This window comes from Pygocentrus nattereri, chromosome 12 (assembly GCF_015220715.1).
Source record: "Pygocentrus nattereri isolate fPygNat1 chromosome 12, fPygNat1.pri, whole genome shotgun sequence".
Classification (NCBI taxonomy): Eukaryota; Metazoa; Chordata; class Actinopteri; order Characiformes; family Serrasalmidae; genus Pygocentrus; species Pygocentrus nattereri.
The window spans coordinates 9,178,713-9,204,635 of NC_051222.1; the positions used below are offsets into that span (position 1 = coordinate 9,178,713).

At 40.6% G+C, this 25,923-nt stretch overlaps 1 protein-coding gene and 1 non-coding gene across 2 annotated transcripts in view; both read left to right on the forward strand.

The window, feature by feature from the left end:
• The window catches only part of cacna1hb (calcium channel, voltage-dependent, T type, alpha 1H subunit b), a 172,969-nt gene that overhangs the window by 123,494 nt on the left and 23,552 nt on the right, over window positions 1-25,923 (forward strand). Inside the window, exons 15-24 of the mRNA XM_017721012.2 lie at window positions 7,037-7,124; window positions 7,259-7,446; window positions 12,899-13,246; window positions 15,178-15,278; window positions 15,436-15,559; window positions 18,085-18,153; window positions 18,238-18,422; window positions 20,137-20,263; window positions 22,539-22,664; window positions 24,615-24,704. Of these exons, the coding sequence (XP_017576501.2) occupies window positions 7,037-7,124; window positions 7,259-7,446; window positions 12,899-13,246; window positions 15,178-15,278; window positions 15,436-15,559; window positions 18,085-18,153; window positions 18,238-18,422; window positions 20,137-20,263; window positions 22,539-22,664; window positions 24,615-24,704 (1,446 nt within the window). The remainder of the gene's footprint in view (window positions 1-7,036; window positions 7,125-7,258; window positions 7,447-12,898; window positions 13,247-15,177; window positions 15,279-15,435; window positions 15,560-18,084; window positions 18,154-18,237; window positions 18,423-20,136; window positions 20,264-22,538; window positions 22,665-24,614; window positions 24,705-25,923) is intronic.
• On the forward strand, window positions 9,965-10,128 carry LOC119264910. The gene has a single exon (XR_005131283.1). It is a non-coding gene; the product is annotated as a U1 spliceosomal RNA (small nuclear RNA).

Consider the following 25,923-nt stretch of genomic DNA (forward strand, 5'->3'; position numbering starts at 1 on the left):
TTTAAACACATTAAACTGTATAAAACTGCACTCTGGCCATTTAGTGAGGCTTGTAGTCCCAGTGGGTCCAGAGGTGCTGAAGCATGGTGCCTTTGTATTACTTTCCCCTGCCCTGATCTGAGAAGAGCGAAAATGCTGACTTGTGAACAGCATAGTGTAAGTAAAAGTGTAAAAAAAAAAAAAACAGAGGACCGGAGGGGAAAGAAAGATAACAGCAGCAGTTTTGGTCAGTGGCTCAGGTTCATTCTCCCGAGGACGCTCCTTCTACCTGTTTACTCCTTTATTTCTTTTGACAGGTCAGGTAAGTGAGAAGAGAGCTGTCGCTTTGCTTTCATCCGTCTAGCGTTCCTTTATTTTCTTTTCTGAGGTTAAGCCAAGTTCATTTCACAGAAAGACTTAAGAGCATTTGCTGCTCGACCCCTTATGTGTGTGTAGTTCTACAGTTACAGACTGTAGTCCACCTGTTTCTCTGATACCCTGTTCTGCATTTTATTACACGGCCTTGTGAAGAACGCTGTAGGAAGTTGATTGGTTACAGTATGTGTGCGGATATTTAGGTGGGGCAGTTCTTTCTGTTTTTCCAATAACACTAAAACCAACCCAGGCTGCTCTCTCAGACTGCAGAGCAAACACTTTTAATTAAAATGGGATCTGTGCTGTTTGTAGAGTCGGAATTTAGTACACCTTTCAATTTGAAACAGATCATCCTGTTTCAAAAACTATTCGAAAAGAGATCATTTCGTCCAAAATTGAGTGAACACCACACAAAAGCCTAGCGGTCATCATGCCTGTCTCAGCTGAACCTGCTTCTTGAGATGGGCCTCTGGGCTGTATATACACAGAGGCTCAGGTGTTGGGGATAATGAGTTGGCAGAGTCAGGGCGGAGCAAAGATTCAGCATTGACCAATCCAGCTACGACCTGTCCATGTGCAGTCCAGTCCTAGAGGGCAGTCACCGTAAACCTTCACCGCAGTTCCTCTATCTCGCCGTTACATAAGCTACATATTAGATTCGGTAACACTTTCACGTTTGTAAGCATCTATAAACACATTTATAACATGTTATAATGCATTCATAAGGTATTATAAACATGGTTATGAATGCTTATAAAAATTAATTACACTTTATAGCCATAAATATTTATTTATTTAAATATATGTTTATCATACATTATGAATTGTTGATATAATGCATTACAAAGTTAATTTGCGTCCTGAGATTTACGATATTAGTTGTATATGAAGGCTTGGAGAGGGAAGGGCGAGATAGTCGAGTACTGTCATTGTGATTTGTTCCCTCACTGGTTCTAACATCAAGCACTAGAACCCTTCACTCTATAACACTACACTACACTACACTACAGTAATGCTAATATCTGTTGAATTCTATTGGATATACAGTGTTAAGTCAGTGCCAGGCTAACGGTGGTGCACATTAACAGTGGTGTACATTGACTTTCCCACATTGGGTGAAACACTGAGGGCAGCTCTAGTTTAAACTCTGACATCTGAAGCCTGTAATGAGCTTTATTGTGCATATTTTAGTGTTTCAGTAAATTCCTCAGTAAATTGAAGCCTCACTCTTAACCCTGGAGGAGGCTTTAGTCCAGCACGCTTCACTTTACTTAGAGCGGACTAATACAACTTATGAGCTCTTATAATGTGTTATGAACAGCACTTATAATGCATTATGTTAACAATTCATAATGCATAATAAGTGTGACTATAATGAGTAATGCATTTTTATAAATATTTATAGCCATGCTTATGATGCCTTATGAATATTATATGAATAATTAACGGTAGCAATAAATCCAAATAATACATCTTAAAATTAATAACTGAATAATAGACATTCACTTTAAAACATACAGTAGGGTCCAGTTCCAGAGCACCGTTCAAATGTAAGCTGACACTGACCATGTTAATTTAACCCCTTAAATGCCCAGAGCCCACCAGCAGGCCCGAAGTTTCATTACACACTTCTATAACCTAAGAATAGCTCAGCCAGTGTGCATTGAAGTCCCTGTAGTTACTGACTAATAAGCCTTTGTATGTAATGAGCCTGAGATTTTAAGGGGTCGACATTTTAGTCTCACCAGATCCGATTTTTTGTAGCCTTATCTTTTCCAGTGAAGCTTGAGCTCTGATTTGATTGGCTCTTCAGAGGCTTTCACACAAACTTGTGGAGTCCAGCGCAGGTTCACGCCATCATTAAAGCAAAAAGACAGTAACAAATACTACTAAGAACTTCTGAAATCCAAGTAATCGTTCTACTTCTCAGATAATTTGTCATGTAAAACGTATTAAATTAGAAAAGAAGGCCACTTCTCCATCATGTTTTACTGGTTGGTCCAGACGTATAGTTCCCACTGTGGCTTGTGGATTAATTACTTAAAATAAAATAAAAATACTTCAAAATCATTTTCAGGGGTTAAACTTGAACTTGAACACTGGCTCGAATCAGGTTAGCAGCTCAGTTTGAGGAGTGGAATGACCTCAGCTGCTCCGCTCCTGAATCGTCTGAATGCGCCTCTCGTTACAGAAAGAGAGGAATAATCAGGACAGGGAGAATGGAGGAGAAATGAGGAGAGGGAGAAGCATCAGCAGCAGAGGAGGAAGGACGGGAAAGGTTGAAATTAATATCCTGGTCCTGTTTCATGACCACTTTACATAATATCCCCCAAATGTGCTCCGTTTAAATTTCAGATTTGCACATTTCCTCTATCTGCAGTGTCGTCGACGAGCCAAGACCCAAGTTTGCGCTGGAACTGCAGGGCTAATAAGTAATGACTTTGTGTGAACCGCTCACCTAAATCATGATGCACTTGCCTCAAACCCGACTGACGCAGTCTGATTAATGGTTGGGAAGCGTTCGGTGGCAAATAACTTCACGATGTTTTCACAATAATGTATCGTTCCACTGATATCAGCTTTACGCTGGAGCTAACTGTTACTAAGGGGACGTCTGTACTTCGGTTCAGGTCCAGGGCGAACAATTTGAAGCAAGTTACATCTTGTGGTTCTCTTTGCGTTCATGCCGTCATATTTAACATCAAACCAAAGAGCGTAAACAAAAGTCATAACGGTAAAGCCCGTTTCACTGCGGCAGTAACGCATGAAGCGGAAAATGACCATTCGTGTCTATTTCTGAAGCGTGCTGTGCGCAACATGCCACCAGTTTCTATGCAGAAACAGTAAAGAAATGCAATGTCTATGCTGGAATATACAATCTCGGCTAATAAACACATCAACACATCTAAAGGTGTGAAAGCCCAGTTATCTCCTCCTATAGAGCTACATCAGCTGGTGAGAAAGCCAGCAACCGTCACGGCAGCTAGTCAAGATCTCTTCATCGTCGTCTACAGTTTATATGAGTGAAAAGGATGTTTATATTATGTGAAAACAACACAAAACCCTTAAAAGTGGGTCCCACAGACCTGAACACCTGGCAGGTGGCAGGGGCTGAAAAAGCTGAGCTGAACCTGATATTGCGACAGCACTGCTTTTTTCGGCGGAAGGAACTTCCAACATTTGAATGTTCTAGGTTTACTTTCTACATTATTTGGCTGGATAATTGTAGCATCAGCTGCCTTGAAACCTGAAATACGCTGTTTTTAAAGTTGATTACTTAACGTTTGAGGCGAGCGCGTGATGGTTAGGTGCGCGTGATGGTCATTGCTGGCCATAAGTTGTCATTACTTGTCAACGCCTTCGCTAAACTCGATCATTTGGGGTGAGGAGAACCAAGTAAACTTGGCCTTTTGTCAAAGTACTCTGTAAAAACAGATCCACACTTAGTAGAGAACAGCCTGATAGATTTGCAGGTGATGCATCAAAGAGATGTGTCAGCTCCCTGGTGGATTGTGGGGCTTAATTTTCATGTAGATCAGAATCAGAGTTTTTTGAATCATTGACATCACTGTGTGTGTGTGTGTGTGTGTGTGTGTGTGTGTGTGCTGCACCACTGTGTCTGGGCACAGCTGCTGTGTATACGTGTTTGATACCTGAACGCTTTCACCCGAAGCCCCTTTGTTGTCTTTTTTTCCGCACTGTCTTTCATCTTTCCCGCTCCTTTGTTGGGAGGTATCGCAGATGCATGCATGCACACAGTCTCACACACTACAGCTGCCTACACACACACACACACACGCGCGCGCGCAAAGAAATGGCAGGGATTCAGATTCCACTCAGCTGATTATACCTCTACCTTTTTTAGGAAACAAGCCAACACGGGTCTTTCTTGAAGCGAAGGCTTTTCCTGCCATGGCGGTGTAGCGATAGAGGCTGTAACCGTGTTAGAAGTGATTACATTTAAAATGAACTAAATAAATGTGGGATGTCAAAGGGGTTAGAATGATCACGTTATCTCCTGCAGTCGATCACAGTTAATCACGTTACTTTGTGTGTTTTTAGCTTAATCACAATTAGTTGCAGTATTTTCTGTAGCAGGGTTAATTACATGATTTTGTGTTCTTAATTACAGTTCATAGCATCATTTTGGGGATAATCGTGATTAAGCACATTATTTTATGTGGTTAATAATTTTATGTTCATTATTTTTTTGTAGTTAATTACAGTTAATAGTATAATTCAGCAGGTAATCGTGATCAATCATATTATTTTATGTGGTTAATTGTGATTAATCACATGATTTTTTGTAGTTAATTACGGTTAATAGTATAATTCAGCAGGTAATCGTGATCAATCATATTATTTTATGTGGTTAATTGTGATTAATCACATGATTTTTTGTAGTTAATTACGGTTAATAGTATAATTCAGCAGGTAATCGTGATCAATCATATTATTTTATGTGGTTAATTGTGATTAATCACATGATTTGGAGAAGCTACTCGTAGACAATTTTGTGTGTTCAGTCACAATTAGTCGCGTTATTTTCTGTATGTCCTGCTCAGTCGCCTCATTTCGTGTAGTGAATAGCAGTTAACTGCAGTTTTGTGTGACTAATCGTGGTTTATTCTTTTTTGTCTGGTGATTGTGATGAATCACATTTTGTGTAGTTAATCACAGTAGCATAATTTTGTGGATAATCACGATTAATCGCATTACTTTGTGTGGTTAATAGTTATTAATCACATTTTTTGGGTAGTTAGTCATAGTTATCGACAGTTCTGTGAGCTTAATCACGATTAGTTTCATTATTTTCTGTAGCAGATCACGGTTAATCACATTTTTTGTGCAGTTAATAATGGTTTACCACAATTGTGTGTGATTAATCGCAGTTAATCACATTATTTTGTGTGGTTAATTACGGTCAATCACATTATTTTGTGTGATTAATCGCATTATTTTACGTGATTAACCGCAGTTAATCGCATTATTTTGTGTGACTAATCGCAGTTAATCACATTATTTTGCGCGATTAATCACAGTTAATCGCATTATTTTGTGTGGTTAATCGCATTATTTTGTCTGATTAATCGCAGTTAATCACATTATTTTGCGCGATTAATCGCAGTTAATCACATTATTTTGTGTGATTAATCGCAGTTAATCACATTATTTTGCGCGATTAATCACAGTTAATCGCATTATTTTGTCTGATTAATCGCAGTTAATCACACTATTTTGTGTGATTAATCGCAGTTAATCACATTATTTTGCGCGATTAATCACAGTTAATCACATTATTTTGCGCGATTAATCACAGTTAATCGCATTATTTTGTCTGATTAATCGCAGTTAATCACATTATTTTGTGTGATTAATCGCAGTTAATCGCATTATTTTGTCTGATTAATCGCAGTTAATCACATTATTTTGTGTGGTTAATTACGGTTAATCACATTACCTTGTGTAATGAATTGTGTCAGTTCCATTATTTTGTGCAGTTAATTGCGATTAATTGCATCCTTTATTGGGTTAATCTCGATTAATCACATTATTATGTGTGCTTAGTTATAATAAATTACATAATTTTGCATTTAATTGCAATTATGTAGCGTAGATAATCATAACGAATCGCATTATTTTGGTGTAGTTGATCGTGATTAATCACATTTGTCTTATTTGTACAAAACTGACTCTAAAGACAGATTTTTTTTTTTGCTCTATGAGGGACAAATGAGTTCATATGTATACTCTGATGTATGTATTGCTTTTAATAAGCCACTAATATTGTGCCAACGTTATTACATTATATATTATATACATTATTCTGATGAGCTTTTACGCTGCAGTTGACCTTCTAACGTTACTGTACCCCATACGCAAAGAGGAAATAGAAGCATTACTTGCCTCGGTGCCTCGAGTTTGAATAACATGTGAAGACAGGATCATTCACGTTTGACTCAGAGTCACTGAGAATGGACGAGGCAGAGGCTGTTAGGAGAGTCTTTCCTTTCTGAGGCCTTTATTTCCTCATAATCGTTTTTATGTAACAACCAATTAATTCAGGTATTTATTCATTCGTTTGTTTGTTTGTTTGTTTATTAATGTGTGCTGAATGTCTCTCTCTCTCTCTCTCTGTCTCTCTGTATCTGTCACTGTCTCTCTCTCCTTCACTATTTCTGTCTCTTTTTCTTTTTTCTTTGTTTTTCTCTCTTCTGCTCTTTCTGTCTTTTCGTCTCTTTTCCTCTTTTTTCTTTCTTTTCCTCTGTTCCTCTCTTTTTCTCTGTTCCTCTTTCTTTTCCTCTGTTCCTCTCTTTCTTTTTCTCTGTTCCTCTCTTTCTTTTCCTCTGTTCCTCTCTTTCTTTTCCTCTGTCCCTTTCTTCTTTTGTATCTCTTTTTTCCTCTGCTCCTCTCTTTTCATCTTTTCTCTTTCTTTTCCACTTTTCTTCTTTCTTCTTTTTATCTCTATTTTCCTCTTTTTGTCTCTTTCATTTCCTCTATTTGCCTCCTTCTTTCCATCTGTTCCTTTCTCAATCTTTTCTTGTGTCTCTTTTCCTCTTTTTGTCTCCTTCCTTTCCTCTGTTCCTCTCTTTTCCTGTCTCTTTCTCTCTTTCTGTGCTTTGTTGTCTCTGTTTCTTGTTTTCTGTCTCTCTCTCTCTCTCTCTCTCTCTCTCTCTCTCAGGGAGATGCTAGCAGGTCAGAGAGTGAAGATGATGTTCTGTCCTCTGACTTTGATGAAGAGGACAAATTGAGAGAACTGTTAAGCTCAGGTGAGAGAGCATGTGTGTGTGTGTGTGTGTGTGTGTGTGTGTATGTGTGTGTGTGTGTGTGTGTGTGTGTGTGTTTTGCTATCTAAGCAGGGTTTGTGTGTATATTAATGTGTTTTTGGTGTGTTTGGCTCCAGGGATGGATGTGAAAATGCAGACACTCATGCCGATCTCTAACGGTCATCTGGAGCCCAGAGCAGCGATGCCCCCCCACAACACACACATCCACCCCAGCGCCACACCCAGGACTGAAATCTCCCACATCGACATGCAATCACGACGCAGCAGCAACGCCTCCAATGAGCACCACGACCAGAGATCGCTGGTGAGTCCAAAGGAGAATATAAATTAATAATAAATTAAAGCTGTGAGCAGGAGGTTTAGTGCCTAATTGCTAAAAATGAACTATTTTACTGTCATTTATGTAATTAACATTATTATAATACGCTTCTAAGCCGCTTCTCCTTCTGGGTCGCGGGGGAGCCTATCCCAGTTGTCATTGGGTGAAAGGCAGGATACACCCTGGACAGGTCGCCAGTCCATTGCAGGGCAGACATACAAATACATCCACTCACACCCAGGGGCAGTTTAGCATGTCCAAACGGCCTGACTGCAAGCTAATCATGTGAGTCATGGCATCATCACCTCACCGACACAACCCCCCCGCTTAGTGGCAGCCATTGGGGGCTACGCATCAGTCCACGCTGTTAAGAAGATTGGGAACCTCTGCTGTCCCACCTTGAATGTAATAGAAATTGGGGTGCAAATTCAATGTGATAAAGAACCACTCAAAGCCATGAATAAGTAATTGGTTTTCCAGATTGTGCGACTGTTGTTGAAAATACGTGCTGTTGATATTATAATAGCCTTTCACACACTTGCTGGTAAAGCTGCAGGTCTCTGTGGAGCCCTGCTTATAAATTTATGCACATAGTCTCCAAGGCTGTCAGCTGGGCTCTGAAATTAAATTTGAATTTTCCCTTTGTTTGTTTGTGAAATCGCCGCTGTTGGAACAAAACTTCGTATCTCCAAAATAATGATTTTACAGGAGAAGGAAAAGGCATACTTCACTTTTAATGTAAGTCAGTGGAGCCAGAATTTTTTTCCAAGTCATTTAGGGCTCTTTCCTTTGGTTCATTGCTTCATCAAAAGAGCAACAGGGACGTTCAAATTATGTCAAAAACTGATAGACGCCCGTTCCTAAGGGGGTTTCAGCGTTTCGAGTGGTCTCAGACCACTGAGTCTTGTTTTTTTGTACATATGCAAACACGTCAAATGACCTCAGTCCATTCTAAACAGACCAGATGAACCAACTTCAAACCACCCCCAGGCTGAATGGCTGCTGCGAGGGCAGAAAGGGGTTAAACCCCTTAACTGTGGTGAAATCACTGTAACACGTGGCTTTGAGTGGCTTATTGCTTTTATAAAACACGGCAACAAACAATATAGTATGTCGTCTAACAAAGTGCTGTGTAATTAAATACTTAGCAGTGTTTTACCACAACTTTGAACATGGCTCAGCCTGTCAGACCTGTTATGCTCCTTTTTGCATGTAGCATTAGTACATAAATGTCTTCATACATGTCCTCTGAGTTTATTTTCATTTTGAATCAGTTTTTACAAGTACATTACCAGAAAAATATACCAGACAACCATGAGCTGGTCCATCTGCAGTGTCGGGATCTGACTGCCACGAAGTAATGTACGCTAAATGAATCCTGTAACTCGTTCTAAATGAAGGTGCTTTACAACCACATGCTTGTTTACTAAATTCAGTTGCCGTCGAGTGAAATGATATGTATTTATAAATGCCAAGGGAGCTGCAGTGTAACGAGGCTCCATAAGTGAAAAGCAAATAGACTTGTAATCTCCATATTGCAGAAGGTGGACAGCTTCTGAATATAAATCGCAGAGGAGTGTGAGGAAAGTTTCGCCCCTGACAAAACTAGTGCTGCTTTCATGTAATCGCTCCTGGTGAAGGAACAGCAGAAAAGCTGAGAAAGCCGAGTGGTCAGTCCGTCGCATTTAAACCCAAATTCTAGTGCAGTTTTCTGTTCTTTTGGAACATTGGGGTTTAACAGTATTGGGGAATAAACTTACATTGTGATATTTTTTGATAAATTTGCAATGTAGTGATACAAGCCAGACATTCAAAGTGTTTATAGCCTTAATAGTGTCCAACGATGAGGCTATAACCTAAAACAGGAGAACATACAGGGTGTTATGAGGCAAAATAGAACCAAAATAAAGATTATAAAGAAAACGTGTCTGTAAGTTTCTCTACAATGTCTGAACAATGTTTCTTCCGTTTCAATCGTTGAGGAGCTTGAAAAATCAGTAAAATGACACTGTAAAAAGTAAAAAATGTGCGCAGATAAACTGCATTTGGGGTAGAATTAGTGCAGTAGTTCGATACATTCGTGTTTGAAGCTGCATGATATGGTGATTACAGGGCTTGGACCACTGCTGGCAAAGCTGGCGGTTCACTGGCGTTTTGCTCAACATTTTCTAGGTGGCCCACCGGTGGTAAAGCAGAACATTAAACAAAATTCCGCTTATCGTCGCTCGTTTTCCACACACAGTCCAATAAATTCGTTTTTCTGTCTTTCCTTTCTTTAGTTATACTTTGTAAATTAGTTGAGTAAATCATTTTAATCTGGTACAATGGCTGCAACATCATTTACTGCAGAATAATTTAATATCAGGCCTAGTTATTATTCTTCTCTCAGTTGTTTGTAATATTTGGAGATAGTTAAACTAGTTAGAGCTTGTATGCAGGACAGTGATCTAGGTGGTCCGAGAGTGAGCCAACAGCGACAAACAATCAGTAGGGGGCCGACCTTATCAAGTCCTGGCAGGGGCGATACCATGATCACGAAGGTGGTTCACCGAGGGCGATGCTCGGCCATTGCACTTTGGTTGTGCTGACACTTGCGAATTCCCCAAATGAGGGAATCTTGACTGCATAATTTCTGGTAGTGGGGGACTGCATCCGCGCTGTCCCCTGACAAATTTAGGCGGTCATGGGCCGGAGGTTAGGGAACCAGCCTTGTGACCAGAAGGTTGCCGGTTCGATGCCCAGAGCCCACATGACTGAAGTGACCTTGAGCAAGACACCTAACTCCTGCCTGCTCCCTGCGTGCCATGGATAGGGCTGCCTACCGCTCTGGGCAAGTATGCCCACTGTCCCCTAATGTGTGTGTGCTGACTAGTGTGTATGTGGTGTTTCACTACACGGATGGGTTAGAATGTCGAGGTGAAGTTTCCACAGTGTGGGACTAATAAGGGTCAGTTAATTTTAAACCTGTGGACTGATATATGCTCGCTATCTGATCTGGGATACCTCCCAATACACTGTTAAATCAAATGCATTTGATCTGATATGATTCGTCCAAACACCCAGAGAACATCTGTAATTGGTCAGGATGCTCACAACATGCAATAAAACATCAACTGACTGGTTAGAGGCACATTTGCATATTGCAGTAGCAGTATGGTGATGATTATGTCACCATAGCGATACTGGGCAGCTCTACAGTTTATCATAAACCCAGATCCGCTGATCTTCTCTAGGGCCAAGTCTTTGCCCATAGCACTCAACAGGGAGAATAAAGCCACCCGCTCTTTAGCTTTGGCACATCTCAGTTTGTTTGGAACAGAAGGCTCAGCACCTTATTTACCACATAACTATGTGACACGCAGCTGAATCTGCACACCGCTTTCAAAAATAGAGACTGACCTCTGTGTACATTTTAGCATCACTTGGCGTGCACACAGTTGCATTCCCCTGGACGTCCAGCTGGGTTCGGTTGGAGCCAAATGGCACAGTTCTGCTTTACAGACAGCATTTCTAATAGAAAATGCCACTGAGCTGTAGGACAAGAGATATCAGCCCTGAAAAGAGGACATCTTTCCACAGTGTACAGCTAGTGTTGCTATAAATTCTGCTTGGTCCTTTAGCAGCAATATAAATAATTTTATTTTTGGGAAAAAAAACTATTTTTTTTTTCTTTTTTTGTAATTACAGTTTAATGGTGTTTCAACCATTAAACATTAATATAATTAAGAAAAACATTACAAAAACAAAACCTAGCAGTGAAAAAACACTTCAATTGTGTTTTCAAAAGCAGGAAAATTAAAACGAGACTGTGATGTCCACTGCAAACTTAAAAAATAGTACGTTTGTATTTTCGAGGTTGAATTGATTCCTTCTTTCTTAAGTCATGATTTTTCTGATATTTTTGGGTGAAGCTTTAAACCCAGCTAAGCAAATTAGCTAGTGTTGTGCTGATTTAGCATCACTAAAATGGTAAAACATTGGAAGGAAAGGCAGATGAAACAAAAGAAAAGCTAAACTAAAATGTGTTCTTTTCAGTCAATAAAACCAACTATTAATGTAAAAACTGAATCTAAAACTAAATACTAGCTCAGTTACAAAATAGTTGGGACAATGTTTGGAATGCTAATAAAACCAGGAAGCAATGAATAGTTAATTCTGTTTGACCTGTATTAAATTGAAGCAACTTCATTGCTTTTTATAAATATTTAAAACTTGATGCCTGTGACACATAAATAAAATGAAAGGCACAGGAGCATGTTTACCACTGTGTTACATCACCTTTCCTTTTAACAGCACTTAATAAACATTTGGGGGCTGAAAACACAAATTGATCCAGTTTTTTGCCATTCTTTTTTTGAAAAAGTCTTCAGCTGTGTTGCCTTTGTTATAACATTTTTGAGTTTTATAAGACACACATTTTCAATGGGAGACAGGACTGGACTGCAGACAGGTCAGTCTACCCCTCCACTTTTTCATTACACAGCCATGCTTTTGTAGCATGTGCAGGATGTGGCTTGGCATTGTCATGTTAAAACTAACCATGGACATTCCTGAGAAAGACGTCGTCTAGAAGGCTACATATCTTATGAGAGTTAATGATGCTTTCACAGATATGCAGGTCACCCAGTAATTACACCCATCCACCCACCCACCCACCCACCATGACAGACCCTGGATTTTGAACTTTATGCTGGTAACAATCTGGATGGTCCTTTGCTTATTTGGCCCAGAGAATGCGACATTCATTTTTTCCAGAAACAATCTGTAAGGTGGACCCATCAGACTACAATACACATTTCCAATCTGCATCAGGCCATTTCAGCTGTGCTCCAATCCAGAAAAGTCGACAGCATGATGACATATGACTGTGCATAGTGCAGTCTTAACCTGCATTTGAATTGCAGCGCAGTGTTTTTGGCACCAGTTTGTCAAAGTATCCTCAATCCTCAATCGAGTATTTCACAATGTTCCTTGTCTTAAGTCTAACTTTTTTGGAACCTGTTGACGTCATCCGTATTAGAATAGAGTAAATATTTATAAAAAACAATTGATAAGGTAAAACATTACTTGTCTTGTCTTTGTACTGTTTTTCTTCAGATGCAGGTCAAAGTAGGTTTAGAAATCACTGCTTACTTCTTTGCAATATTTTTTGTAGAATAGAAACGGTTAAAATAACACAGATAAATAAATGTGTTTTCACTGTAATTGAACTGATAGAGGACTAATGTTTAACATCTGTACTGTCAATTTTGCCAAACGTATTACTAAATTTACTGCATATCATATATTTTTTAACAGTGGAAGAAGCACAAAAATGAAGCTCTTTCATGTAAATGAAAATCCATATTATGATAATATATCAAGATAACATTGTGGTATAAGTATATGAAATGTCACCGTTTGTCATTTGCATTTCCCCATGTGTTCATCAATGCAGTCCAGTCTGTGGGGAAGCCGCCGCTCCAGCTGGAACAGCCTAGGCCACGCCCCCAGCCTCAAGAGGCGTGGCCAGTCAGGAGAGCGCGAGTCACTCCTATCAGGCGAGGGGCGGGAAAGCTTAGATGATGACCAGTCGGAGGAGGGCAAGTCCAGCAGGACGGGCAGCCTGGGCGGAGTTTCGCGTCTGGGGTCTTTCGACTTGCCGGAGCTGCTGCAGGTTCCGCCCCTGTCCCGCCCCTATGTGGAGTGCAACGGCAGAGTGGACGGGTCCTATCCTTCTTCTCCATACGGGCCTCAGCGACAGCTCTCACATACACATGCAGAGGAAGATGAGGAGTTGGAAGAGGTCAGAGCCTCTCGTTCTCTCTCTCCATTTGAGCGCCTCTCTTTCCTTCTGCCTCCCCCTCTTTTGCTTTCTGGTAGAGTCTCTTCATCCTTTTCCATCTCCAGGCTTTCTCGCTGTGTTTGCCATGCAGTGTAATATTTTGTAGTACAGAGCTGCGTCTCTCAGTCCCATCGGTTTTACAGGATGTACAGTTTTGTGTCCTTTTGTTTTTCCATCCATCTGTAATCTCTCACTACAACACCCAGCATGCGTGACACAAATACGTTGTACAGCCAGTGGTAATCCTCCCCGCAGTGATAAAGTCATTCGGAATGCTAGTGTCGACCCTGAATTATAGGCTAATAAATACAGATGTGGTATTTAGCTTCCTCGCATTAACTTTATATTTCCAGCTTCCTTCTGTATTAGCCAGCTGGCAGGGAAAAAAACAAAACACTCCAAACCGCCTCATGCATCCACCCCAGTACACGTGAGGTTTTTCACAAGTTCCTCCTACCTTCAAGATGCATAATCAGAAGAGGTGTTTCCTAATGTTTTACCTTATCTAGATCACTAGAAAGTAATCTAGACCAGTACTGGCACACAAAAGCTTTTTTCTACATCATCTTCATGCATCAGACAGTCCAGCAATACAGTGATGGAATATACTGTTAAAATGCTGGAAATACTACCTAGATACTATTCAGGAAACCTTTAAATGATGTTATTTACAGCAGTCTTATTTGCAACATGAGCACCAAACACTAGCATATCTGTGGATCCTCACCTTCAAAGACTCGCCACTCTCCACAGAGACATCATAATCCAAAACATGTGGTCTTGATATCAAGGCAAGAGTCAGAGATCGGTTTAGTGATCTGTGAACTCTACCATAATAGCTTCTGCTACTCTGTGTCAGTAATTCATACAATTATTCTGATAGTTGGTAGAAAAAGACTGGAGAGTGTTGCCTTTCACATTAGACCAAAATCATGGCCGTAGCCCAAAGTATGTGGGAACAGAGCTCCTTTTACTTTGGGTAGGGTAACAGTTATCAGGTTAAACTAGAAGATCTCACTCTCCAGACTGTTGTGGCACCACTTCAATAGACGAGTAGGCATGTTTACATTTTTAGCTGTCTGGTTACAAGTGCTCAACTGTTTAGTTTCTTAACCACATGAGCTTAATATGAACAGCAGACATTAGCTGGCTCAGTACGTCAGTGATGGATCAGAGCGCCTTACTGCCATCACTCCTACCACATCCAGAGCAGACCACAGTATTCAGACACCACCTAGCAGACAACTGGATTTCTCTGTTCTATCGTAAAAGTTTGAGGGGTGAACCGCAATATATCTGACGCTGGCTGTGTAAAAGCATTAACTGCAGTGTGTTTCTCTCACGCCAGACAAATGAAAGTCTTCCTTTTAGGTACGTTTAAACTGAAATCTGCACTTTATAGTTACGCCACTTATCTGGTCACTCATACTCATCGCCGATCCACTCAAACAGGGAATGTAGAACTCCACATTTCAGCTCTTTGCTAAAATATATTTGACGACTCATTTCACTCGTCGCCCCCTCCCTCCCTCCCTAATCTTGTCGAGAAACGTGGAAGTGTGCCCTCTCCTCGTGACAGCAGAGTTGTGTCGCAGTGTAAAATGGAGAACATGAAAGTGTGAGAACATTTCTTATAGCTCTATCGAGGAAAGTTTATCGTTTTATCGCCCAGCCTTAGCTGGAGTGCTGCTTTTATATTCTCTGTCGTTTTTCCTTCATTAGTAACGTGTCGTTTGTGCTAATGGTGCTTAATTGCATCAGAGAACTGATATTAAAGATGTCTTTAAAAGCTTTTAATTTGGATAAACCTGTAGATACCTTTGTTTAATGGCTGTGAAATGTAACGTGTTGTTTATGTAAATTGAGTTTTCCTGTTTATGTGTGTTTTGTAGAGCTGGTGTCTGATGGTCAAGAGGATATTGGAGCCATATAAACCCCAGTGGTGCAGAGATCACGAAGATTGGTCACTTTATCTGTTCTCGCCTCAAAACGAGTGAGCACATCTCAGTACATTCACACGCTGATTCATTACAGCAGGTCAACAAGCACTTAGACACACATTTACATACACACAGCCGAATGCACTCGCTCTCCACGTACATCCACACTGACACGACTCTCTGTTTCTCCACCTCTCTTTCTCTGTACAGGTTCCGTGTGCGTTGTCAGAAGGTCATCACTCATAAGATGTTCGATCACATTGTCCTGATCTTCATCTTCCTCAACTGCATCACCATCGCACTAGAGAGACCTGACATCCAGCCCTACAGCATGGTGAACTTAACTACAACTAAAACTGTAACAACATCCATCCATCCTTATTCCAGTGTTACAGTGGTCATTATATCAGTGTCCTGAACTACAATACTCATTACCCCCAGCTCCCACGAGACTGTGACACCCACCAGTCTTTCCCTGAAAAAAATGCAACACTTTTTATGCCTCTATTCGTTGAGCTATAAATCAGTGGTCACTTAAGTTTAGTCCTTTTCCTAACTGGCCACATAAACACCAGCAATTATTTTGCACAATCAACAACTAGATGTGTGTTTTTTTTAATAAGTACCAGTGTTTGCTGTTTGAGTGGATCAGAGCCCACCCTTCATTTGTTTCATTTCCATTCAAAACAGCCAAGATATTCATTTTCTAGGGATACTTACATAAATAAGGACAAACATTTCCAAAACTGGACTTCTGGAGAAAATTGGCCTCCTAACAACCACTTGGAAAACCTGGTAGACCAACAACCCCCCCCCCCCCCTCCATCAAATAAACAACACTTAAAGCTTTCATCTTTGAGAGAGAGGTGAAAATTAAGCTGCTTCAGATCTGAAAACATCCTCAACACTGCCGATTGTGTTTGATTACTTCAAAGAATTTTCAACCAACTTCTAAGACTCAACTTTGGAGGTTTGTAAAAAAGAAATATTAAGAGGAATTATTAAATAATATTAAATATATGCTTTCTGTTTTTTACCTGACGCTGAAAAATAAATAAATTGTCTGTGTCTTTTGCACAGTCCTCTATGATTTGAGCTGTACAGCGACCTTGGGTTGGACAAAGGCCGTGTATAAATAAAACCCTCTGTAGAGACATTCAGAAGACAGCTTTTTAAATACAAGATGCACTGCAGCTGAGCACTGCAGCTTGAGCTCCCCCCACCGCTTAGGGGAAGGTTAGCACATTTGACTGACAAGTAGGTAAAAACAAGACAATGATTTGGGAAAATATGAAAGGCTGAGACAATCGATAAATATTTCAAAACTGACATATAAAATCTCTAAATGTTCAAAAACAGCCAGCTAACTTTTGCTCCATGTTGGATGACTGACACGAGAGAATTATTGTTGATTGCCTTCAGTTGGACATACAGTGATTTTGTGGGCACTCATTGTTTCCATTTTCAAAAAGTTGACGTTTTCACTGTGAGGTTTAAAATCACAAATCATTTTGCACGTCTTTTGGTTGCAGTGTGCGTTGCCCCATACGCAACAGTGTGAAAACGAAGCATGCTTGAGAGAGTACAAACACAGCCGCAAGCCTCTCTTGAACCCTTTTTTTGTGTGTTAAAGGCCCCAAATCACAGGAAACCAAATATTCCCTGCTTTTTAGACATAAGTTTGATGTAGTATGTAAATATTCACTCCCCTCTACTTTCAATCTATAAATGGAAGCTACGCCGCAAAAACAACCTGCTTTAATTCATTCTTTTTATTTTACATCCACCTATTCAATCTACAGTAGTTTAACCCCACCCATTCACATTAACTCCATGAGGAGGGTTTCACCCTGCACTTCCTTTTGAATATGACTTCCCAGTAATAGCACAGCAGACGTCATTCACATACACTACATGGCCAAATGTATATGGACGCCTTCCGAATTAGTAAGTTGAGGCGTTTCAGGCACACGCATTGGTAACAGGTAACATAGCCATGCTTTCTCCATGGACAGACACTGGCAGCAGAATGTGTTGTAGTGAAGAGCTCTGAAGTGACTGAAGTGACTTTAATTGTGGCGCTGTTAAAGGATGCCACCTCTGCCACAATCCGTTGGTGAAATTTCTGCCCTGCTAGATCTGCTCCAGACAACTGTAAGTGCTGTTGTTAAATGGAAGCCTCTAGGAGCAACAACAGTTTAATCATGAAGTGTTAGACCCTGCAAACTCTCAGAGTGGGGGCCTGCAGAGGGCTGAAGCGCATTGAGCACAAATCGCCTATTGAGTTGGGAGCTTCATGAAATGGGTTTCCATGACTGACAAGCTCCCCACAAGCTTAAGATCCCTATGTGCAATGCCAAGCGACGGCTGGAGTGGTGTTAAGCACACTGTCACTGGACTCTGGAGCAGTGGATGCATGTTCTCACACTTCACTATCTGGCAGTCTGATGGCTAAATCTGTTTGGTGGATGCCAAGACAATGATAACTACCGGAATGCACAGTGGCAACAGTAAATTTTGGCTGAGGAGGGATAATGGGCTGGGATAATGGGTTTGGACCCCTTAATTCCAAAGAAGAGTTGAGGCTCGAAAAGCCACAGAGGCAACTACATATAAATGTCCATGGTTTTGGAATATCCATCAAGCCCATATAGGTGTGATAGGCAGGTGTCCACATACTTTTGGCCATTGGGTGCAAATCACGGTAACCAAAGCAGCGTGCTTAGTTCTAAGGCCGAGGTTTAAAATGAATGGTTTTTGGTACAAAAAGTCACAGAACTGATAAAAAATATATGATAGGACCCTTAAAACAATGTTTGTTGTCTTGCAAGCAGAATATTTTTTCTCTCTTGTGTTCAGGAACGTGTTTTCCTCAGCGTGTCTAACTACATCTTCACTGCCATCTTCGTAGCTGAGATGACAGTTAAGGTATATAAAAACCCTAATAAGTGTATTTATACAGTAAGGTTTAAAATGATGGTGGTGGTGATGCAGCATGTGTTGCTGTAATAGGTGGTGGCGATGGGGATGTATGTGGGTCCAGGCTCGTATCTGCAGAGCAGCTGGAATGTTCTAGATGGGCTGCTGGTCTTCGTGTCTATAGTGGACATCCTGGTGTCGCTGGCCTCGTCTGGAGGCAACCGCATTTTGGGAATCCTGCGTGTGCTGCGTCTCCTCAGAACGCTGAGGCCTCTCAGGTAGGTGTGAAATGAGATATGAGTCACCGCTGTGTTTATATATAGTTATACATTTACTGTGTAAACACAGTTTGAGCAGTGAGTCATTCTGTAACTGTGGGTAACTTCTTATCATTGACTCATTGATGGTTTAACGTACAGTGCTGTGCAACAGTCTCAGGCACTTAAGCAAATAGTTTAAAAGCATTTAACGGGGCTGTGAGTGAAATGTTGCCAGTTAAAAACTATTTGACATTAGAATAGATTCAAACAAACATGATTACAGTGAAAAGTAAGAAGAAAGTAAGAAAGTAGTTGCTTAGAAAAGCAGTTTTGCCTCGTCTTCAAAAAGAAGGACTGATTAGCCAAACTGGGTGTTGGATGGGAGCTACGAATAATACTGTGACTTATTTGTACTAATTCTGTGTTTTTCTGAGCAAATAATGCTGCCCAAGGAAACTGTGCCTGAAACCTTTGCAGAGCACTGTATACCAAATTTTTGACCACATTTTACCTAATAAAGTGATTACATATTGAATTGTGTAATGGAGACTGTGTTACTTTTACTGAGTAATGACGTTGACACTTTTTTTGTCCATGTTTTAGTTTTATTTTGCGTAATTTGAAACGTCCTGTGTGCCTTCGCCTCATGTTAAACCTTTATGACGAAAAGACCGGCAGAAATGGTTCAAAATGACTTGGAAAAATATCTTGCCACATTAACGTCCAACGTTTTCCTTCTACTGTATAATGTCTAATTTGGAGAGACAAGGCTTGACGATACACCCCACATGAAGCCCTAGAGCTGGAGAACACAAGAGGCCTGATGAACTTAAATCAGATGCATTCTGTCTGCGTGTTATATACAAAGCTAGTGCACGAGTCTACATGCCATGTTTTTTTATGTGTAAAGAGTTAAAAGAATTCTAAAAGTTAAAAATGTAAATACAGTTCACAGAAATCTGAAAAAGTTGTGTTTAAAAATAAATAAATAAACAGTACATTGTAAATTGATGCGTGTGAGTGTTAACCATTCCAAAGCTCCCCTTGAGAAGGTCCAGTAATCACAGATACCACCCAGTCCTGCTACCTTTGACCGTATTAATGTTTATTTGTATTTCTTCTGTTGAGATGAAAGTATTGGGATGACTTTCTTGGCTGCACAAGACATGGAAAATGTAGTACATATCCCAAGAACATTTGTAAAAACTGTACCAACAGTTGTAAAATGAGAATGGAATATCGCTGCTGCCGGAACAAAACCTTGTATCTTCAAAATGGTAACTTTGCAAGAGGAGGAAGGAAAATCCTTTACGTTTAATGTAAGTCAATGGAACCAGACATACTTCCAAGCGATTTTGGGCCGTTTGTGTCGATCCATTCTTCATGAAATCTACACACAATGTAAAGGGCAATAGGCGTTTTCAAATTATGTCAAAACCTGAAAAACAGCAAAAATGGAGGTACAAGGTTTTCTTCCAACATCAGTGATATACAGAATATAGTATTCATTATTAATGTTTAATGTCAACCATTGTGCATTTTCAGTTTAGTGACATCAGATAAGTCTTTGCTGTCCATGGTGCTGAAATGGCACTAACTGTGATTGGCCACAAGGGGGCGCTGCTTAGAGTGCTGAACTTCTCTTTGCTGGCATTGCATGGGCCAGTATGGTCATAGAAACTGTGTAAATCTGTGTGTGTGTGTGTGTGTGTGTGTGTGTTTGTCTGATTAGAGTTATAAGCAGAGCTCCAGGACTTAAGCTGGTGGTTGAAACACTGATAACGTCTCTCCGACCAATTGGAAACATTGTGCTGATCTGCTGTGCTTTCTTCATCGTGTTTGGCATATTGGGGGTCCAGGTATGAATACATAAACCGATGCATATTACAGTATTTTTGGACAAAGTATTGGAGTATTAATAAGTTTTATAGCTTTTTCCCTCCTGTTCAGATTTAAACCAGCCCAGTGATTCTGGTTAAAACAGTGCTTCTCAAACTGGTCCTCATGAACCCTTCATTTTTGCTCTGTGTATGATTTGCAGGGACCATCTGGCGGTCCCTGGACTAACATACTCTCCGTCAGCTTTAAAGTCCCAGGGAACAGTGTATTCATGCTAATTTTATGTCAATACAACACGAGGATGTGAACCAAAGAAGTGACCATGGCCTTTTTACAGTGAACTCGAGCACATTCTGGGTGATGAGCCCAGCTGTCAGTCAGTGAAGCTTCATGATGGCTCCTGTGATGCTAGCGAAGATGAAGCTGATCCCTACGGGAGCGACTGGTGTTCGTTGGCAGTTATGATTGTTTACCTCTGGATGAGCAACGTGAAGCTTTGATTTTGGTCAGTTTAGGAGCTGATCTGTTCGGACTGTCACATACAGATCACATTAAAAAGATATTGTGACCAGCCACCAAATCTGGTGAGAAAATCTGCTGTATAAACATTGCCTCAGCACACAGGGCCTCAGTCCCACAGGACCGCAAAAGTGAGAATTGGCAGGGACCTGTATGAGGACACGCCACAAGTCCAGTGACTGCTGTTTATTATTTAACTACGATTTGGATATTTTGATCAACCAGTTTCTAAGACTGAGCTGTGGAGGTGTGGAAAAATACCTAGATTTCCTGGAAAAGTCGAAGGTCTCCTGAAAAGAATGGAATGAATATAATAAAGGCAGAAGATGGAGTCAATATACACCGATCAGGCATAACATCATGATCCTTGTTTCTACACTCACTGTCCACTTTATCAGCTCCACTTACTGTATAGCTGGTCTCTGTAGTTCTACAGTTACAGACTGTAGTCCATCTGTTTCTCTGATACTCTGTTACCCTGTTCTTCAGTGGTCAGGACCCCCATGGACCCTCACAGAGCAGGTACTATTTGGGTGGTGGGTCATTCTCAGCACTGCAGACGTGGTGGTTGTGTGTTAGTGTGTGTTGTGCTGGTGTGAGTGGATCAGACACAGCAGTGCTGCTGGAGTTTTAAACACCTCAGTGTCGCTGCTGGACTGAAAATCGTCCACCAACCAAAAATATCCAGCCAACAGCGTCCTGTGGGCAGCGTCCTGTGACCACTAATGAAGGACTAGAGGATGACCAACACAAACCGTGCAGCAGCAGATGAGCTGTCGTCTCTGACTTTACATCTACAAGGTGGACCGACGAGGTAGGAGTGTCTAATAGAGTGGACAGTGAGTGGACACAGTGTTTAAAACCACTCATACTAGCGCAACACACACTAACACACCACCACCACCACATCAGTGTTACTGCAGTGCTGAGAATGGTCCACCACCACCTGCACTGTGAGGGTCCATGGGGGTCCTGAGCACTGAAGAACAGGGTAACAGAGTATCAGAGAAACAGATGGACTCCAGTCTGTAACTGTAGAACTACAGAGAGCAGCTCTACAGTAAGTAGAGCTGATAAGATGGACAGTGAGTGCAGAAACGAGGATCGATGTAAACTGACAACTGCTTGCTTGTTAGTGTTTAAGGTTTCTGAGTAAGTGTACGCTGTCTGCTTTCTCCCGTCTTTGAGAAATGAGTAATTTGTACTCAGTGTCTGTTTTGACTGGATATTGGAGGGTGGTCTTAGTACTGTACAATGTGTGCCCACAAGAGCAAGATCAACCTGATTAGAAAGAAATCAAGGATTTTGGTTCCCTGTGGCTTTAACTGAAAAGCATTTCCACCCCAGCACTTTATCCATTTAAAATACGGCAACACTCTTTGTTTATATTCACCTCGATTCAACCTGAAAGTGCTGAAAGGAGAAGTTTAACCAGTGAAGACTAAGTTCGGTTGGAGCATAGTTGGAGTGTATGGAGGTCATCAGTGTGGAGCAGTTATGAGGGATGTAGGACACCTCTTGGACGATAATTGCTCCAAATCTAACTCTGTCAAAGGCAAATTTTCGACTAATTGAGCATGTTGATAACCTTTTCCCGCTCCGACCCAGTTTTCAGCACAAATCCGACATCACATTGTGTGAACTATTCATGCTGAATCGTCCTGGATCTAATCAGTTCTCGCCTGGAGGAATCCCTCCAAATACTGTTTAGTATTAATGTATTATTTATTCATGATGTGCTGATTATTGTGTTGATAAGCTTTTTCCTGCTCTCAGCTCTTTAAGGGAAAGTTTTATCACTGCGAAGGCTTCGACACCAAAAACATCACCAACAAGTCGGAGTGTCTGCAAGCGCACTACCGATGGGTACGCCGAAAATACAACTTTGACAATCTGGGCCAGGTATGGTATTCACACACACGCACACACACACACACACACACACACACACACACACACACACACACACACACACACACAAACACAAACACAGTCACTCAAGAAAACAAATAGTTTTACAACAGGGTTGGGGGAAGGTATGAGGTATGAGGCTCACAGATCAGAGATGAGAGAGACAAGACAAACAGATTATAAACATTGCATAATTCAGTTGGAAATGAAAATGATTCAATAGAATTGTGTAAATTTTCACAATTACTAATTGTTGACTGCTTTGTTTTGTTAAGCTGGGCTGTAAGATATTCTGTTCAAACTGTATTTTTAAATCTAGATATTTATGCGACCTACATCATCAAACGGACACATTCTGGAAACTTTGGAAACCCTGAGGACGTAGAAAGTCTTTCATAAAATAATTTGTATGTTGGCCAGTTGTGTGAGATTGAAATGTATCATTGTCGATACCGAATAGAGGGCACTAAAAAATAGATTTCCATAATTTCATAGCTGAAAACTGTGAGGTCATCTGAAGTTGTAAGACCGTTTTTTTTTTGGGAGCTGTAAAGCCCACCATTAACATCCTTTGCTGAAGGGTTGTCATCATTTAAAAGGCTTAAATGGAACAGACAGTGGAATACAGAGATCAAGTAATTTAGATATCAGCTCCACTTACTGTATAGCTGCACTTTGTAGTCCATCTGTTTCTCTGATACTCTGTTACCCTGTTCTTCAGTGGTCAGGACCCCCATGGACCCTCACAGAGCAGGTACTATTTGGGTGGTGGGTCGTTCTCAGCACTGCAGTACCACTGGTGTGGTGGTGGTGTGTTGTGCTGGTCTGAGTGGATCAGACACAGCAGAGCTGCTGGAGTTTTTGAACACCTCAGTGTCACTGCTGGACTGAGGATCTTCACCTCAGTTGCTTGGCTGATGAGCATTGACATCTCCATTGACTGACAGCTCCATTCATATTTCCTTCAGTGACAGGCAGTGCCTCAGTACTATTTGCAAAGAACCTCTTGTCATGATGCTACCACCACCATGCTTCACCGTGGATATGATGTTGGGATTGTACACACAACCCTTCCTTCCCTAAACGTGACGAGCTGAATCATTGCCACTGGGTCCTATTTATGTTGACCTCAACACGTCATTCCAAAGAGTTCTGCTCAAAATTGAACATTTATGGAGAATAAGTGAAATGGCTGCCACATGCCAATTAAGCCCCCCTGGGTTTAGCTTCATTCACCTAAAAGGCGACAGATCGAGACTGCTTTGGCCGATTCTCACCAAACTTAACAGTCTTGTACCTCACATGACTCTGTGGAAGCCCACCAAGTTTGTTACTGATTGCACAATAGAGGGCGCTATAACAACCAACAGTCTGTTTCTTAAGGGGAATTCAACCATTTGGCAAATAAGGCTTCTTCTGACCAATAAGTATTCAAGAGGCCTTTGGAGGGCTCAGCATTGGCCAACCTTCACAAAAATATGATGTGTCCGCGTAGACAATAATATCCTATATTCTGTATAATAGCCTATAAAGGTTGACCTCAGTTGGCCATGAGGTGGCACTATACAACAAAACCAAGAGTCCTGTAAGTCCTAAAAATATTATGTTAGATTAAATGACGTCGATTCGATTTCATTACATGCACTGGAAGTATATTAAGCAGCAAAAACTAAAGTGTGAGCACTTGTTTCTCTTCACTGTGGCTTTAACAAAATGGAATACATTTGAGTCCATTTCAGTATTTAACCCCTCAAACCCTGAGAACCTGGATGTGAATGTAGTTCACCTCAGTTACAGCTGCATAACATACATATTAGTTTCATAGTAGAAGCTGAATTATTTAAAGCACTTACAGAAGATTAATTACTGAATAATTACAGATGCTGCTATTTATTGCTTTGTAGCCCATGTATAATATTACGTGTCTTATGTTTTGTGCAGGCACTGATGTCGTTGTTTGTCCTTTCATCTAAAGACGGCTGGGTCAACATCATGTATGACGGGTTAGACGCTGTGGCCGTGGACCAGCAGGTGTGTGTGTGTGTGTGTGTGTGTGTGTGTGTGTGTGTGTGTGTGTGTGTGATATTAATTCCCATCAGGCATGTGTTCTGTTTACCTCTTTATTCTCTCTCTTTGTTCTGATCTCTTTCTCCAAAGTGCTTAATAACAAAGACACAGTGACACACCTAATATTTACTAGACGCTTCCCAAAAACCCGTCACACTCCCTCACACACACACTAATCTCAAAACACACAGAAATGAGCTTTAAAGTGAAGAGAAGGGTGGGTGACACACGCAGAAGAGTGAGGGAAAGCGCCGTCCTCCCCAGACAACACGGTGTAAAATATTAAAATGCTCATTATATGAAGCTAAAATGGATTTTATATTATATATTTATCCAAGTTTAAATGAAAAATTTAAAAGAGGTTAAATGCAACCCCAATTCCAATGAAGTTGGGACGTTGTATAAACATAAATAAAAACAGAATACGATGATTTGCAAATCTGCAGTTCAAATTAGTTGAACTGCAGCCCCGTAATATAAAATGTATTTGAACAAAAGCATTTAGGTATGCAGATCATAGATATTTCAAGGATTATTTTATGAAAACCACGGCACTAGTTGAGATAGTAATAAGCTAAAGAAATACAAAATCATCATTTATGGTGTTGTAAACTTTAAAGACCAACACTTTTTGAAGCTTTTCAGTGTTTTTTTATGTATTTTCATTTCTTTGGATTTGGATTCACTGAATTACACTGAAAACTATATTCATAAAACACCCTCCCAAAGCTAAAGGAGTCAGAGACACCCCTGGATTTTAGAGCCGGAAGTGAGACTGCATCCCTGTTCCACAACTGTTCAGAGTGTTTGTTCTGGTAGGGACAAAAGGATTATTATTTATTTTAATAGAGTAAACATAATTAAGGTATATAGGGATGTGTTGTCCAATCAGACTTCTCAAAAATCAGTGATATGTGACTATTTATTTGGCTTTTTTGTAGCTTCTTATGCTCCTTGCATAAAATGCACTTCGTCATATTCTTCATAGCTTTCATGTTTAATAAGCTACATTCTAAAGGTGGGTGTCGTATATAAGTGTCTCCAAATCAAACCAATAGAGAACATATCCAGTTTAGTTAAAGCTGTGTGGGTGGGGCAAACTAAACTGGCCTTGTGATCGGTGAGGGGACTGCTTACTTAAGCACTACCCAAAATTAGGACCTCCTTTTTACATTGACAGATG